The sequence below is a fragment of the Panicum virgatum genome, chromosome 5N (genome assembly GCF_016808335.1).
Source record: "Panicum virgatum strain AP13 chromosome 5N, P.virgatum_v5, whole genome shotgun sequence".
NCBI lineage: Eukaryota > Viridiplantae > Streptophyta > Magnoliopsida > Poales > Poaceae > Panicum > Panicum virgatum.
In genome coordinates this window covers 71,858,707-71,874,449 of record NC_053149.1, presented here as the reverse complement: position 1 = coordinate 71,874,449, position 15,743 = coordinate 71,858,707, and the positions used below count along the sequence as shown (strand labels likewise).

General features: G+C 46.4%; 2 protein-coding genes across 3 annotated transcripts; one reads left to right on the top strand and one right to left on the bottom strand.

Moving 5' to 3' along the window:
* Positions 1-382: 382 nt before the first annotated feature.
* LOC120676698 lies at positions 383-1,944 on the bottom strand. Of its 2 annotated transcripts, none has more exons than XR_005675962.1 (3): positions 1,539-1,944; positions 1,127-1,384; positions 383-613 (listed from the first exon to the last, which is right to left on the bottom strand). XR_005675962.1 is itself a non-coding variant. In XM_039958028.1 (3 exons), exons 1-3 carry the CDS (start codon positions 1,588-1,590, stop codon positions 556-558), a joined length of 345 nt encoding a protein of 114 aa, XP_039813962.1. In that variant the 5' UTR covers positions 1,591-1,944; the 3' UTR covers positions 383-555. The 2 variants fall into 2 exon arrangements, 1 of the variants encoding a protein (XP_039813962.1); XM_039958028.1 differs by having other exon boundaries at positions 1,562-1,944.
* Positions 1,945-11,267: 9,323 nt separating this feature from the next.
* Positions 11,268-11,897, top strand: LOC120675146 (trigger factor-like). Its single transcript, XM_039956229.1, has one exon. The coding sequence runs from the start codon at positions 11,268-11,270 to the stop codon at positions 11,895-11,897; it is 630 nt and encodes a 209-aa protein (XP_039812163.1).
* The last annotated feature ends 3,846 nt before the right edge of the window (positions 11,898-15,743 follow it).

The window sequence follows — 15,743 nt, the reverse complement described above, 5'->3', positions numbered from 1 at the left end:
ACAGGCATGAACATTAGTCATCAATACCATGCATAGAGGCTATGCAACACATTCAAAAAATCATGCACAACAGCATCAATCATAGAACTCGTACAACATAATTTTTAAATTCACCGGTGGTGATCATAGAATGTAGTGGTGACAATCATACAAGTAAGTGGTGCTCAAGGGGGCATGAAACAACATGATAGAATCATAGAAACATGCATCTCGTTATTATAAGTGATGCTTCAGGGGGCATGAAAAATACATGCATCAGGAAGTATCTATGCTCAAGCACGCATATATATATATATATATATATATATATATATATATATATATATATATATATATATATATATATATATATATATATATATATGATTAAAAAACAATTGCGTAGAAACAATAGCCGAGCAACCCCCAATTTTTCAAAATCCGACCAAACTAACTCAGGTTTACAAATGCTCATCCACCCCTGCCTATCTGACGAGCATAGAAACATTTATATAGTGGCATAGAAACATGTCAGCTATACAAAATCAAAAGATGTTTGCACTCCACTAGCGAGGACTATGATGCTAGCTTGCAGTTGTGGAAGTCATCGTCCGGCAGATCCTTGTCAACAACACTACTCACAATTAAAAAAAAGGCATAAATTCAGTGAGTGCAGTCATAGAAACATGAGAGAAAATATAACAAAACAAATATATAATTGCAATCACATACATCTAAGCAACTACATGAAGCAACAAAAAAGATATAAAAAACCATCCTATTTCTGTTCATATAAACATTTCCTAATCTAACCAACCGGACAATGCAACAATAGCAGAGCTAGGCCTAAAAATACATTCCCATTCCCCACAACGTGTGCACAAAGGGTGCTGTGTTGGCATAAAAATCTCATGGGTCGATGAATATAGTCAGAAAGTAAAATCATCTTAACAAATATATGGTTGCAATCATACATATATATGCAGCTACTTGTATATGATGGAAATGCTACCAGACATATAAACAGTGTTGGCAGTATTGACGGACATATAAACTAGTGTCGGCAGACATATAAACCAGTGAGGATGATCATATAAACATGGGAGGAAAATACTAGACAAATATATGACGGACTGAGGGAGCTGACATCAATTGGATCCGCCTCGGCAATCCACCCCGGCCGTGGTGCTCTCGTCGTCGGAGGTGGCGTGGGAGGTGCTCCAGGGACCTCGACTGCTTCAGGATGGATGTGGGCAGCTGGATGGCAAGCAGCGGGGCCAGAGGCCGCGCTGGGGTCTGCGGCGACGACTGCCACATCCGAGGCATCGCCCAGCACGTTCTCATTGTTCCCGAGCACTCAATCCATCCGCTTACTATCGTCGTCAGATCCACCGAGCATAGAATCCTATATATAGAAGCATAGGAAGCAAGAATCAGTGTTTTGAAACAAAAATCATAGAAAGGAAAGCAGGGAGGATGCACGAGCTGGAAACAATATTTCTTCCGCATAGAAACCAACAAGAAAGCAATAGAAATCCATGTGTGCGACGAGCTGCTACCTAAGGGGCATATGGTCGAACACCTGACATGCAAGGCCGTTGGGTGGTCCATGGGTAGCTCCAGCGCCGATCAGGTGTAGGACCCTATCGACCACCGCTTAGATGTCGCCCCAACGCCGCTCGCCTCGAGACCATGCCTTCCTCCTCTGCGAGGCCTGTGGTGGCCCCACGCGCACGACCACCGCGTCGCCGCCCCTCCGGACGCCGGGAATGCCGGCGGTGGCTTGGCCCTGTGTCACCCTCCCGCGCGCGGCCCTCGCGCCAGCCTGCCCGTGCGGTCCTCCCGCGCGCCGTGCGCCCCTGCTCCACTTGCGCATGCGTGGGACGGAGACGAGGGAAGGGACGGGCAGGGCACGCAACAGGAAGGAGGCGCTGGGGCGCCGCTGCAGGAACAGCCGCGGTGTTGTGGCGGCTGGGCTTCTGTGAGTTAGGGGATGGGATGGGTATAGTTTTATATGACTGGGCCTGGTTGGATCCAATGGGCCTAATGTGGACTGGAGGCTGGTTCGGACCAGCTGGTACGCTTCTGGTTAGCTGGGGCTTTCAATTGTTACTGAAGCCCTAGCCTCTTAATATATATATATATATATATATATACATATATATATATACATATATATATATATATACATATATATATACATATATATATATATATATATGCCCATAGTAAATTATTATTGCAATGATGTGTGTGTGGTGGCCCGGGGGTGGGGGACTTGAATTATGCTTCACATCAATTATTTATACCATTGGGTCAAATTTGAGATTAGTTTTGAGATAATTAATCATAAAAAAATTGGTATTGAGAAGAAAAGAAAAAAAAATGACACCGCAGATGTGAAAGACGTTCAAACGTGGCTGGGCTTCAAAAATTTGTGGGCTTTTGAAAACTAGAAACGTGCCATCGCGCGCAGCCCAAGCACAGCAGGCAGTTTGCTTAATGGGCTTTCTATAGCTAGCTGTGTGGGTAACTGATCGCTTTGCTCATTATTGTGTTGTGCTCCAAAAGAATTGTATTCAGCATCATCAAGTGTAAATGAAACGAAAAAAAAGGGGGATATTTTCTTTGTATTGGGGCTGATGATGGACGGCAGGCTGGGCTGATGATCCTAGCCCACGCCCACCCAATAATAGGAGGCATGACAAACTGCAAGCCTGCTTAGTACTACTTAAAGGAAGCACACTCCACTCACTCACTCCCGGCCCAGAGCGTGCGGCCCAAATTACGCAGAGTACAGACTGGAGGCAGATTGTTATTCTCTGCCTGCTATCGACAGTCGCGCCAGTGCTCCGCGCGCGGCCTGCTGCAGGCTGCAGCCCGCAGATAAGAGGTGGGCTGCTGTGGCTGCTGTACATTTTTCTTTGTTTTCCTTCTAAAAAAATGATATTACTTTCTCATAGAGTGTTCATTTTGAAATACTTTTCATATATTGGCAATTTATATTGGACGGTAGTAGTAGCTAGTATAGATTAAGCATGTAACAACTTATGTGTAAATTCTAATAAATTATAAATATAAATTTATATAAGAATAAACATAAATTGCTATAAAAATAAATTTTACCTTCATGTTGTTTAACTACATGATGTCTAAGTATGTTGGCATATTGACTCTGCATAAGTTGATATTAGGGGTGTGTTTAGATCCCACCCCGTAAACGCAAAAAAGCCGTAAACGTATTAAAGTGAAAAGGAATCTTGCTAATTTGAAGTACTAAATGAAGTCTATTTACAAAACTTTTTACATAGTTGGGCTGTAAATCGCGAGACGCATCTAATGAGCCTACTTAATCCATGATTTGCAACAGTGATGCTACAGTAACCATCCGCTAATTATTGATTAATCATGGATTAATTAGCATCATTAGATTCGTCTCGCGATTTACAACACATTTGTGCAAAAAGTTTTGTAAATAGACTTCATTTAGTACTTCAAATTGGGAAGATTCCCACGCAAATTTTTTTTTGCGTTTACACCTACCCTGATCTAAACACGGCCTAGATATAGTTAATATGCAGAGTCAATACTGTACGAACACAACTTGTCACATAATTCTTTACATAAGTAAATATATTTATTTTCCCTATAAATATCCTACTGTGCAAGTAGATATGAGATTATAAGTTGCTATGTAATCATAAGGTAACTTATGATATAGTAGTTGACATATAGTATTTATACAAATTGATACAAAATATCTACATAAGTTGCTAATACCACTATGTATAATTCCCGAAGAACTTAAAATTATTCTAAAGAGATGGAAAGTGGTCTTGTTTTGTAGATAAAATTGTAAAGAATCTAACAGTGCTAACAGATTTAAAACGGAAGTTTAGTGACAAAGTTATCACCGATCAAAGAAAACAGAACAAAACATCCTCTTAGGATTCTGTCGCTGCATGCATGCAATTTGCTCTACATTCTGGCCCTATGCGATTGGTCGCACGTTAATACAGTCTTTCCAACTATTACATACTATAAGCAAATGCAGACTTTTTTTTTGTTATTTTCATGTAACTCTTTTGCGCCGGAGTACGTGCTTATCACATACTGTATGTATATACTTGGAGAAGTAGCCGCCCAATATAAACTGTTCATTTAGATTTTAGTAAGACCTATGTAATTAAAATAATGTTACCAAGAAATAATTGCATAGAGGAGTATGAAGCCAATCAATTGTTGAAGTAGATGTTACTTTTCTGGTTCCAATGCATTTGCATTTATTGGGATCTAGGGAACCAAATAAACGACGCGGTCTTCAGTCACAACTGTTATAGTTAATTAGGGGTAACATGGTCATTTTGCACTAATAGTAGCGTGTCTGAAATTTTTTAAACAAACAGTGTTTATGAGACGGAGGAGTATATACCAATCAAAGTTTCGATATGAGGATATGCATACCTTGTCATTTTCCTTGCTTCTAACTAAAAGATGCTATTTTTTCGTACATGATGTGGATAGTGCTGTGACGTCTTATTTTTTTCGTACATTCCTTGTTTAGATGCGAAAAGTTTTGGGTGTAAAGTACTGTAGCACTTTCGTTTGTATTTAGTAATTATTGTCTCGCCATAGGTTAACTAGGTTCAAAAGATTCGTCTCGCAAATTATAGTCAAACTGTGTAATTAGTTATTTTGTTTAGCTACATTTAATACTTCATGCATGCGTTCAAAGATTCGATGTGATGAGGAATCTTGTAAAGTTTTGAAATTTTGAGTGCATCTAAACAAGGCCATGGTTATCTATATGATGTGAACAACTTACATCTTGAGAGAAATAGAGTTAATGACTTTAGTGGGTGCCATCTATATAAGATATACAGATATATAACACCACTAACTTTTCCTAACAATTTTTACCAACAATATTTATTTACCCAATTAGTTAAGTAAAATAAAATAAGCAACACAGAATTTTTCATCAAATATACTTTATGCTTGTCTTGTATATTTATCTATTTACATAAACAATTATAGAAAAGGTGAAAAGTTATACAAGAAAAGGTCAATAATATTATACTCCCTCCAGTCACCTTTGATAGATATATTTCAAAAACTCAAGTGTTAATAAATGATAGATATATTTGCTAATGCCATAGGCTATGTCAATAAAGAGCACTAGTAATGAGGAGTTCCCAGTTAAAACATTGGAGGACCAATAAAAAATATTTATTGCATTTACTATATGATAAGTAATGTTATTTTTCTTGGTCATTGTCTCGAGATGAAATATAGCAATCAAAAGTGAATGAAGAGAGTATATTAGAAAACGGAGGCATATGTATTCAATGGGGTTAAGCACCTCAGGTACCCTAAGATGGGCTTTTCTGGGCCTAAACCAGAAATTATAGTCACGACCAGCTTTGGCCCAATGGATGGGCATATGGCGCAGAGGCCCAGGTAGGCCAACGATGGACTGGGGATACCCGTGCCAACCCCAAGCATGATCCGGCTCCACGGGGCATTAATTGCACCGGATTGACAAGATGTGCATGCGCACCCTCTATCATGGAATACAAAACCCCTCGATAATCGTGTTTATCGGTGAAATTTATCGTTACCGATGCTAGCTGAAAACGTAAACCGACTGGAATTTCGGTGAATTTCAATGGAAAATTCAAAAAATTAAAAAAATTCATAAAAAATAGAGAACTTATTTTTATAAAAAACTAGACCTTCTCTTGATTCCAGAGTGTTGTCACATGTTGAAAGCAACAATTATTTGCTTAGGGAAAAAATATTTTTCGTGCGATTAAGGCCGATAATCGATATATATGCGGCGATTATCGATGATGCTGCAGCTGGGAGCGAGGGAGCTGTGATCGTGGCGTTGATAATCGAGGTAAATCGTTGATTATCGATTTTGTATCGGATGATTTTCAGTTCAGGTCAGCTTCTTTTGTATTTCTACTCACCGATTTGGCCAAATATACTATATTGGTATACAATATTCCTTGGATGGTTGGTTGTATCACAGATCTAAAATCTAGCCTACAGTTTTAGATATTAGTCTCGGAGAAAAGTTTATTGTTGTACAATATGCTATGTTAAATAGGAAAACAAGGTGCATGCTTTTACTTTATATTGTATGCCTAAATGGTATAAATTAAGAGTGAGTATTATTTATTCGTAGCATAATTTTGACACAGACATGGTTCGATTTCCCTCTTGCGGGTGAATGTCTGATAATCAGGACTTTGTTTGAGAACATGGAGAGAAGATTGGCATTGGCTTCAAGTGCAAAATTGTGCATATATGTGTAATTTATCTAATATAATACAATACATAACCTAAAAAAATTAAATGCTATCAAACCTTTATATTTTTTCCACTGCCAAAACATATTTTCAGTAGGCGAAGCGATAAATCGTTCGGTTTGCATCGATTATCGACGATAAATTGTTGATTTTCATTTTTTGAATTTGGGTCCCTTTACCGATCGGTTTTGGCGATTTTTCACCGATTTTCAACCGATTATCGTTACCGGTGCTCACTGATAAATGCTGTATCGACGGTAATGTAATCATTGCCCTCTACCCAACAAAGGGGGTAGGGGCGTCATCTACGAAGCCGAGGATCGGTGGGAATCAGCTGGACCATCATGACGCCGCTATCAACACTCATGCCGGCTGCGCCCCCTTCATCAGCTCGACACCGCAAGCCATGCATGACCACCCTCTGCCGCTAGGCATAGGGTGAAGCGGTACGCGGCAGGCTAGCAGGCCTCGCCCCATACCGATGGGCCCTAACCTCCGGGGAGGAGACCACCCACACTAAGGCTCTCCGCACTCGTCACTCTCTAAATTCACTCTCTAAAAGGAATATTTCTACCTGGTCATCAAGATTCTCTTCTCTATATTCAGTTTTACTGCACCCGTTCACTCTCTATATCTCCACTCTATACCAACTACCAGCAGACACGCCCACAGGTCAGATATTTTTTTACCCCCGTCGACGTCCTCTTTCCCTCCCCGCTCTCTCTCTCTCTCGTTCTCCTCCCTGCTCCCCCGCCGGCACACCGCCCCCTCTCCTGCGCCCTCCCGCCGGCGCGCCGCCCCCTCCTGCTCCCTTCTCCTCCCCCTCCGCAGGGTCATGGCTCCCCTGCTCCGGCGGAGTCCGCGACGCGCCGCCGGACGGCGGCCGCGCCGCCTCCCCTGCTCCCCCCTACCCTGCTCGCGCGGGGATGGCGGCGCGCAGCCCGACCGGCCTCCTCCCCCCTCCCCTGCTCGCGCGGCACGGCGGGGCCGCCGGCGAGCCCCCTCCTCCCCGCCAGCGGAGCCACTCATCTTGAAGCTTCACGGCGCCTCGAATCAGCCAATTCGATGCCCAAATCGAGCTCGGGGTCGCCACCCCCATGGCGCCAGTGGCGGAGGCCTTTGGGGGGGGCATTGAGGCGGCAGCCATGGCTGGATCTCGCCGGCCAGCGAGGGCTTGAGTTCCGCGCGGCCGAATCGGCTGGACCGCGGCCTGCGCTCCTCGGCTATGCTCGCGCGGTCTGCGCGGTGACGGCGGGGCGGGCCGGCGCGCAGCGGAGCCTCGCGCGGAGGCGGCGGCGGTGGCGACGGCTTGGGATGGCGGCACGCGGGTGGGCGGCCTCGAGCTCGGCTCCACGGGCGGCCTTGAGCGCGGCGAGCAGGGGCGAGCCATCGCGGCCGCGGCCTCGGCTCCCTCCGCTCGAGCGGGCTCCGGCCATGTGGGCTCCGGCCGGCGCGTGGATCCGGCGGAGCGCTGCGACGGCAAGCGCGGGAGGAGGACCGGGGGCAACGGCCGGTGGCGGGCCCACGCCACGTCGCCGCGTTGCGGACGGTCGCTACCGCGCTAGCTTTAGCGCGCGGGAGTCCCGTCCGCAACGTTAGCGCGTGGGGTAGCGCGGCCCGCTACAGCGTATTTTTGCGCTAAAAGCAACGCTAAACGGATAGCGCGCGGGGTAGCGCGCCCCAGTGCGGTGAGCCTAAGGACCGCATGTACGATAGCACACCCTGCCACGGTAATGGCGAACAAGACCTAAGCTATGCCAGGTGACATCGCGGAATGGGTGGATAAGGTTTGGCGTCGGAACGTGATAGAGCACAACAGACCGGTGGATCTTAGTTTAGGACACGTGTAGAGCTTCAACCTCTCCGCCAGGATGCTAACCTGTGCGAATACGTATTAGTTGGTTTTCTAAAAGAAATAAAGATAGAAAGAAAAGAATGCCTTGACTATTCAATAATTTCGCCTAAGGTTGCTAGCCCAAGCGGCGACAGCAGCCGGTTAGCGACTCACATGTCGCGAGTTCGAACTCCGGCTGGGGCAAAGCCGCGTTTTTTTCTTCTGTTCAATAATTTCTCTCGTATATATCTATAAAGTTCGACTACAATACTGGTTGTTAGTGAAAACCTAGAAGATTTTATGACTTGCTTGTAAAATCATAATGCAGTCTGGAATATGGAATATAAAAGGAGGAGGGCTTGGAGCAGGGAGTAGGATTGAGCATGCAGGCATGTGTGTGGCCTGCGTAAGCGTACCTTGCCTACATGGATTGCTGCCTGCAAGCACGCCTCCATCTAATATCATGTTCTTCTAAACCGATCCTGCAGCTTGTTCATCTCAATGGGAAGTGAATAGAAATATACTAGAAAAATGATGCGTTGTTGGCACCTCTGAGAGGTCCGTCACATATCTATATATATCCGTATTTATAAAGTTTTGTTGTAGGCTCGATTAAATTTGATTTGGATTTTTAAATATATGTACTCCTCCGTCCCGGAAAGACCGTAGTTGTAGGTCCCTCTGTCCCGGAAAGACCGTAGTTATAGGTCTAGGTGGGAAAACCAAGGAGTGGTGAGAAATTAAAAAATACCCTACAAAAATAGTATGTCTTGTTATTGATGTAGCACTGTACAATTTAGTAATCATTACAATACACAAAAATTGTGGTCATGAGTGTCACTCGTGGTAGTAAAAATCAGCCCCTGAAACAAATCCTCCTATAAGCTTCCGGCGAGAACGCAGCTACCGCCTCGACCCGCGACCTGCTGCAGGCCGGCGAACCGTGGCTCCTCCCGGTCGTCCGACGTCGCTCCCCGAGCCGGCCGCTGCTGCAGTCCCGCGCCTGCTCTCCAGCGCCGGCCGCCGCAGCTTCCGCCCGCCTGGCGTCGATCCCGCACGCCGGCCGCCTCGGCTCCTGCGGGCCACGCACCGGGCGCCTCCGTCCCGCGGCACCCGTCGCCGCCACGCCCCGTGGTCCCTGCGCTAGTCGCTCACCAGGTGCAACAGGAAGAGAGAGAGAGGGATTTAGGGAGAGGAGAGAGGGCCACCAGGGAGCGAGACGGATTGATTAAGGGAGACCAGAAGAGGTTGTGGACGAGTGGGATTGGGGAGGAGGAGAGCAAGAGAGCTCGTGGAAGGGAGGGGACTCAGGGGAGGGAGTGGATTAGAGAGAGGGGGAGATGGATGGTGAGGGATTTTTCCAGAGCGGTGGCCAGCTCCGAGAGGGGAGGTTATTTTTTTAGGTTTTTTTAATATATACCATTACAATTATTATACTTTTTTTAATATATACCATTACAATTATTACAATTATTATACTTTGAAAATATACCATTACTATTTGTGATATTGTAAAGATGCTATTATAATTTCACAATTTCTAAAGATACACCACTATTTACCTCTTCAATCTGTTTCTTAAAATATATGGATCAAAATAACCTTCATCTTCTTCTTCCTATCATCCTCCCTCCCCTCTTCCATGGCGTCCGGCTCCTGCTCTGCTATGCTCGCTGCCTCCGCTCGCTGCTTTCCTCATTAGTATCATCCTCTCCCTCCACTCCCCTGACGCGTGGGGCTGGGCTAGAGGGATGCCACCGTCCGTGTTTTCTACTCCTCCCTGCTCTGTCCGGGCCTGCCTCCATGGCGGAGAGGCTTAGACGGAGGGAGCTCACCACAGGATGGCGGAGTAGAGGAGCACAAGCCACGGGGGTCATGTTCCACGGATGGATTCATGGATACCTTGCTGCTGCTGCGTCCAGATACATGGATCGAGCTAGCACATGCGGCCATGGCGCATTGGCGCTAGCGCATGCACGCACGGGAATTTTTTTTATTTTAATTCTTTTTAATCTAATATTTTATAAATGACCTGTACCAATTTAGATTTTCGAAAACTAATCTTTTTTGTCGCGCCAGTCACGCCACATGCTTTGGCGTGACCAAACTGCCACGCTGGCACACGCGTGATACGGCAGATGACGGGGTAAGACGGAGTCGCGCAACATGCTTTGGCGCGACTGAGTCGCGCCATGCGCCGTGGCGCGACTCAGCTGAATATAGGCCCACCCGCTGGATGGTCTCTTCCTCCACTCCCCTTTCTTTTTTTTCCTTCACTCCTCACCCAACCTGAGCTCCATGGCGCCGCCCGTCGCTGTCCCCCTCTAGATCCACTCGATCTTCCACCCGATTCAAAGGGGAAACGAAGGGAAATCGATCCCTGAAGGTAGCTCCTCCACTCTATCCGATTGGTTTTCCTCCATTTCTTGGTTTTGTTAGGGTTTGAGTTGGCTAGAGTTTAGATAGGGTTTGAGTTGAAATGGGGGGATTGAGTACGAATCGGGTAGGATTAGTTGTTGTGTATCGTGCAATTGAACGATGGTGACACTTTTGTATCGTGTAATAATTGCTGCATGTATCAATTTGGAGGTGATAGTGTTGTTTAGATTTTTTTATTACAAAGAGCTATAAAGTGTGAATAATCGTCATAGCAGCAAATCTATTTTATGTGTATTTTGGTAAAAATTCTTATGTTATGCTATATATAGTTATATTATTTTAATCATATATGAAGTAATGAAGTGTGTTGTATTTATAATGAAGTAATGACATATATAGTTATATTATCTTCTTCATTTTGTGTATATGTATATGTGTAAATGGATCGTTTAGTTCGTTTATTTTCGAGTGGGACGATTAAAGAAAATGGAGAGTTTGTAAGAATGAGGCAAGAAGTAGCAAAATTTGATGTGGCACCTTCATTCGATGATATTATGTGTCGAGTAAATTCATTATTCAAAGTAGAAAATAAGCGTATGGAGTTAAGGCTTTGTGGTAGGTTTGATGCTGGAAAGGAAAGGTCACACTATGTGATGATGCCAATTGGTTGTGAGAATGATTGTTTGTTTTACAAAGAGTTGGTCAGAGGTTCGCAAGTGGGTTGTGCAGAGATAGTGGTTGATGTGTGCAATCGTAATATGGATGCCCCTGCTGAAGATGGTGATGATTACCCCATTGAACATGTAACTCATGAGGCCATTGCACCGGATCATGATTCCGATGCACCCGAGGAGGAAGATAAAAGTTATGGTGATGATCTTTCTCATGACTCAGATGATGATGACAGTGGTGATGAAATTGGGTTTGACACATGCCGTGTAAACAATAATTTCGATGAAGACGACTTTGACAATGAGGAGGTCGATGATGATGACATATCTCAGGGCTTGGAAGAAAATGAGGGTGGTGAAGACGACAATGATATGGCACTTCCAGAAACAGATCGGACACATATTAGGCAACAAACACATGGGCTGCCGTCGGTTAGGGTGTCCCAAACATCTGCATTCGTTCCAAGAAAAACCGAAGCAACTCTATTCATGGCACGAACACCAATGGGAGATGAAATGGCAGAAGAGACAGTTAGAGAACATAGATCAACAATATTTGGAAGACGTATACCCCAATTGACTACAGTTGAGTTGAGGCAGTTGAAGGCTGTGCATGTTGATGTTCCAGAGGTCCCTATTTTTCATTCTATACCAAAAGGAGGTTTTTGTGATTTGGGTCTGCGTCATGCATGTATTGAGTCCGATAGTGGTGAGTAGTTGATAGAGAAGGGAATGATATTTAATAGCCTTGAGGATCTTAAATTTTTCTTGAGGGACTACTCTGTGCGGCACCATAGACCGTACGACGTGGTGCATTCGTCGGCTAAATTATCATTGCCAAAACCAGGGGGCATGTGTTATCGCCATAAATTAATATGTTAATTAATGGGCCGCGAGTGAGTTGGGCTTAATGAAGAAATTAAAGGAGGCTTACGAATCGGCTCCTGCGTGAGTGTTTGGGCCATGTAGGCCATGTATCTTTAGATTTAGTTCAGTTTGAGCTAGAGATAGAGTCCGATATGGACACGTTAGTTTAGATTGTTGTCCAAGTCTCCGGACTATAAATATGTACTCTATGACATTTGTCAAAAAAAGAACGTCATCACGTTTTGCAAACAACAACTCTCGGCGCAACGCCACCCCTAATTCTAGGGTTTCGTCCAAGTAAGCGCCATGCTGCCCTGATCGCTTCTTGCGATCAGGGCAGCATTGTTCTTGCTTTTACCTTGGTATTACTCATACTGAAGCATTTTTGATGACGAGTAGTGCTAGTTATCCTGATTTTCGTAGCATGATTTTTAGTAGATTCATCGTGCTTTTGTTGCTTAACATCTACGAACATCATGTCATCTCTGCGCGGTCATGTTTTAATCTTATACTAATTCTCGTTGCATGGAATTAGTCGCGTAGAGATAACACCCTGCTTCTTTTCTATCTAGTAGATCTAATCTGTTATGGTTTGTTCTTATACTTAAGAATTGGCGTAATATCTGCTAGTTTAGGCCTTGCAAATGGGTTGGACGATCCGGCGACGTATTAGATGCTTTGCCTTGATCTTAATAGGGATTGATCTGGGAATCGGCTTTCGCTTGTTCTTAGGCCTTTTTTCTGGTCAAGGTTCGGTTATCTTTTACGCTCGTTAGGACTAACTACGTGTAGGATGTTCCAATCTAGCAGTGAAGCTTTTACCGTCGTGGATTAGATTAGCTAGATTTAATTGAAGCAGTTTTTGTAGTTATTTGCTTTATCCATTACCATCTGGATATGCAGATCTAGTCTGACACCGGGACTCGATCGGCTCTTTAAAGCCGATGCAAGAGTCATCCCGGGGAGCCGACCACGGCTCGGACTAATGTTTACACGTGTCTGTGCTTGTAGGTAAATCGTCAAAGGCACGTTCGCACCCTCCTGATCGGGTATAGATCAGGTGGCACGCCCTGCATCTCTGGAAGCGACGGCGTGTGCCAGGATCTAGGCCGTTGACCGAGGGACCGGTGCCAGCCAGCGCCCCGTGTTGCCTGTCACTACTCGCCGGTGGGTTTTGACCGACAACACATTCTGGCACGCCTGGTGGGACCCTCATTAGCAACAACGTCCACCGCCGAAATGACTGGACCTCAGAGCTAAGCGCCGATCACCAGCCCTGTCACGTATGAAGAGTTGACCCCCCGAGTACAAGCAGAAATACGATGAGGTCAAAGCTCAGTTCGAAGCCGATCTCATCGGCTCTTTTGAGAGGACCCGCAACCACGGCATCAGGTGGAAGGGGTTCTCACCCGAAGGCGCTCTCGTCAACGTTGACTTGTCCGTACCATCAGAGGAGCGCACCAGAGCCCTGCGCCAGGAGATGAACTACATGGTGGCTCACTCGCTTCATCGGCACTCAGAAAGCCTGGTGAACGAGCTCGAGTGTGTGGCACATCGCGTCGTCCAGGAGGTGATCAAGAACCAATACTCCCCATCGGGACCAATCCTGGGGAGTCACAGGGGAGAGGCCCCACTTTAGTCTAGGCCGCCATTGCCATACTCGCTCACAACTCCATGGCCGCAGAGTTCGCCGATCTACGTCGTCTACAAGATCGGCGGTGATCCCGGGGAGGGCCAGTTCCTGAACGAGCCGCCTAAGGAGATCCCGCACGGCTACACGTGCGTGTACATACCTGACAGCATCAGTCCAACGCGCACGGGACATCTGGTGGGTACATGAGCTTCAGGGGCAGATGCGGAAAAACAGGCATAGCTAGCGAAGTATGCTACCGGGCCGAGTGCTGAGCCCTCGGCCCCAGGAGTTCTTAGTGTGGATCAGATCAGCGCAATACTAAGGGATCAGTTCGGCATTCTGCTCAAGAGAAAGGCGATCAGCTATTCCAAGCCGTACCCAAGCGAATACGACTTGATCCCGTTACCACCCAAGTATCGGCTCCCGGAGTTCACCAAGTTCAGCGGGTCAGAAGGGGCCAGCTCCATCGAGCATGTGTGCCGATACCTAACTCAGCTCGGGATGATTTCGGTATCGGATTGTCTAAGGGTCCGGTTCTTCTGTCAGTCTCTCACGGGCTCAGCCTTTGGATGGTACACATCATTAGCCCCAGATTCGATCCGCACTTGGAGGCAGCTGGAAGATCAGTTCCACACCCAGTATCACTCAGAGGTTGCTGAAGCCGGGATTGCCGACCTCGCCCAAGTCAAGCAGAAGTGAGGGGAAAGTGTGTCGGAGTACATGCAGTGCTTCAGAGAGGTTAAGAATCGATGCTACTCATCGCGCATCACAGAAAAGGAGGCAGTCGATTTGGTAGTTCTGGGGCTCGCTAAGCCGATCAAGGATCTGGCTTTTCAGTTGGAATTCACCTCTCTGGCGCACATGGTACAGAAGCTCACGACGTATGAACACTATCACCCTGAGCTGTACCAGGAAAAATTCAAGCGCCATGTGAATATGGCCCAAGCAGATGATTCTGATGATTCTAGCGGGGAACAAGAAGTGGCTGTGGCAGAGTGGACCCGGGGGGCAAACCCCGTCCCGTGCAAGTGGGTCAAACAGAAGGGGCTTGTGAAGGGCTTTGATTTTGACGTGGCCAAGGCAGAGCAGATATTCGACTTACTGCTCAAGGAAAAGCAGTTGAAGCTCCCAGAGAATCACAAGCTGCCAACGACGCAAGAGATGCAGGGGAGGTTGTACTGCAAGTGGCACCACTCGTTCACCCATGCCACGAATGACTGCAAGGAGCTGCGTTGGCAGATCCAATCGGCTATCGAGCAAGGCCGATTAATTATGGCCCAACACACGATGAAGGTTGACAGTCAACCATTCCCACAAGTTAACGTGGTTGAGCTATCAGATTTTAGACCTGATGGCCAGAACTTGGCGTTCCAGATTAACATGGCGGGACCCATGCGCCGCCGTGATGAGCAGAGGAGTGAGGCCGCTTCTGGCAAACGGCCCCAGGATGAAGACGAGATGGAGCAACAACATGTTACTGAAGAACAAGTGCGTCACATCCGCAATCAACTCCCGGCTTCCAATCGGCTTCTGGAAAAATACCAGTATCAGTACAAGTTGCGCCGCCGATATGAATCGGAAGAGGAGGAGTATGAGCACTGCACAGGGAGGACGCTGGGGAGGCGCCAGGCTATACGCAACCACTGGCATTGCCCGTTCTTCAGGTACTGTTGGAACTCCAGCATGAGCCGATTGCATACTATCGATGATTGCTTAGAGTGCAGGCCTCGGGGACGCCAGCCAGGCGAGACGTCGGTGTTCCAGCGCTTTTGGCCCAAAGCACATCACGATGACCATATTGAGCGGCCATCTAGGGATGATCTTGAGCTAGAAGGGGAAGATAAGTATCATCATCCACGATGGTGTCCTGACGGGCTCAGCTGCTCAAAGAACCGCAGAGTGCTGCGCTTACGCAATCTCGAGGAGGCAGAAGCAAGGTACCTCGACGTGCTGAGGAAAGTGCGTCCGGATCTCGCGAAGCAAGTCAGGCACCCGCGAAGGGTGGAAAGGCGCCCTCCAAGGAGGGAGTAGCGCCCCAAGCAGCCAAGAGCCGATGAAAAGCC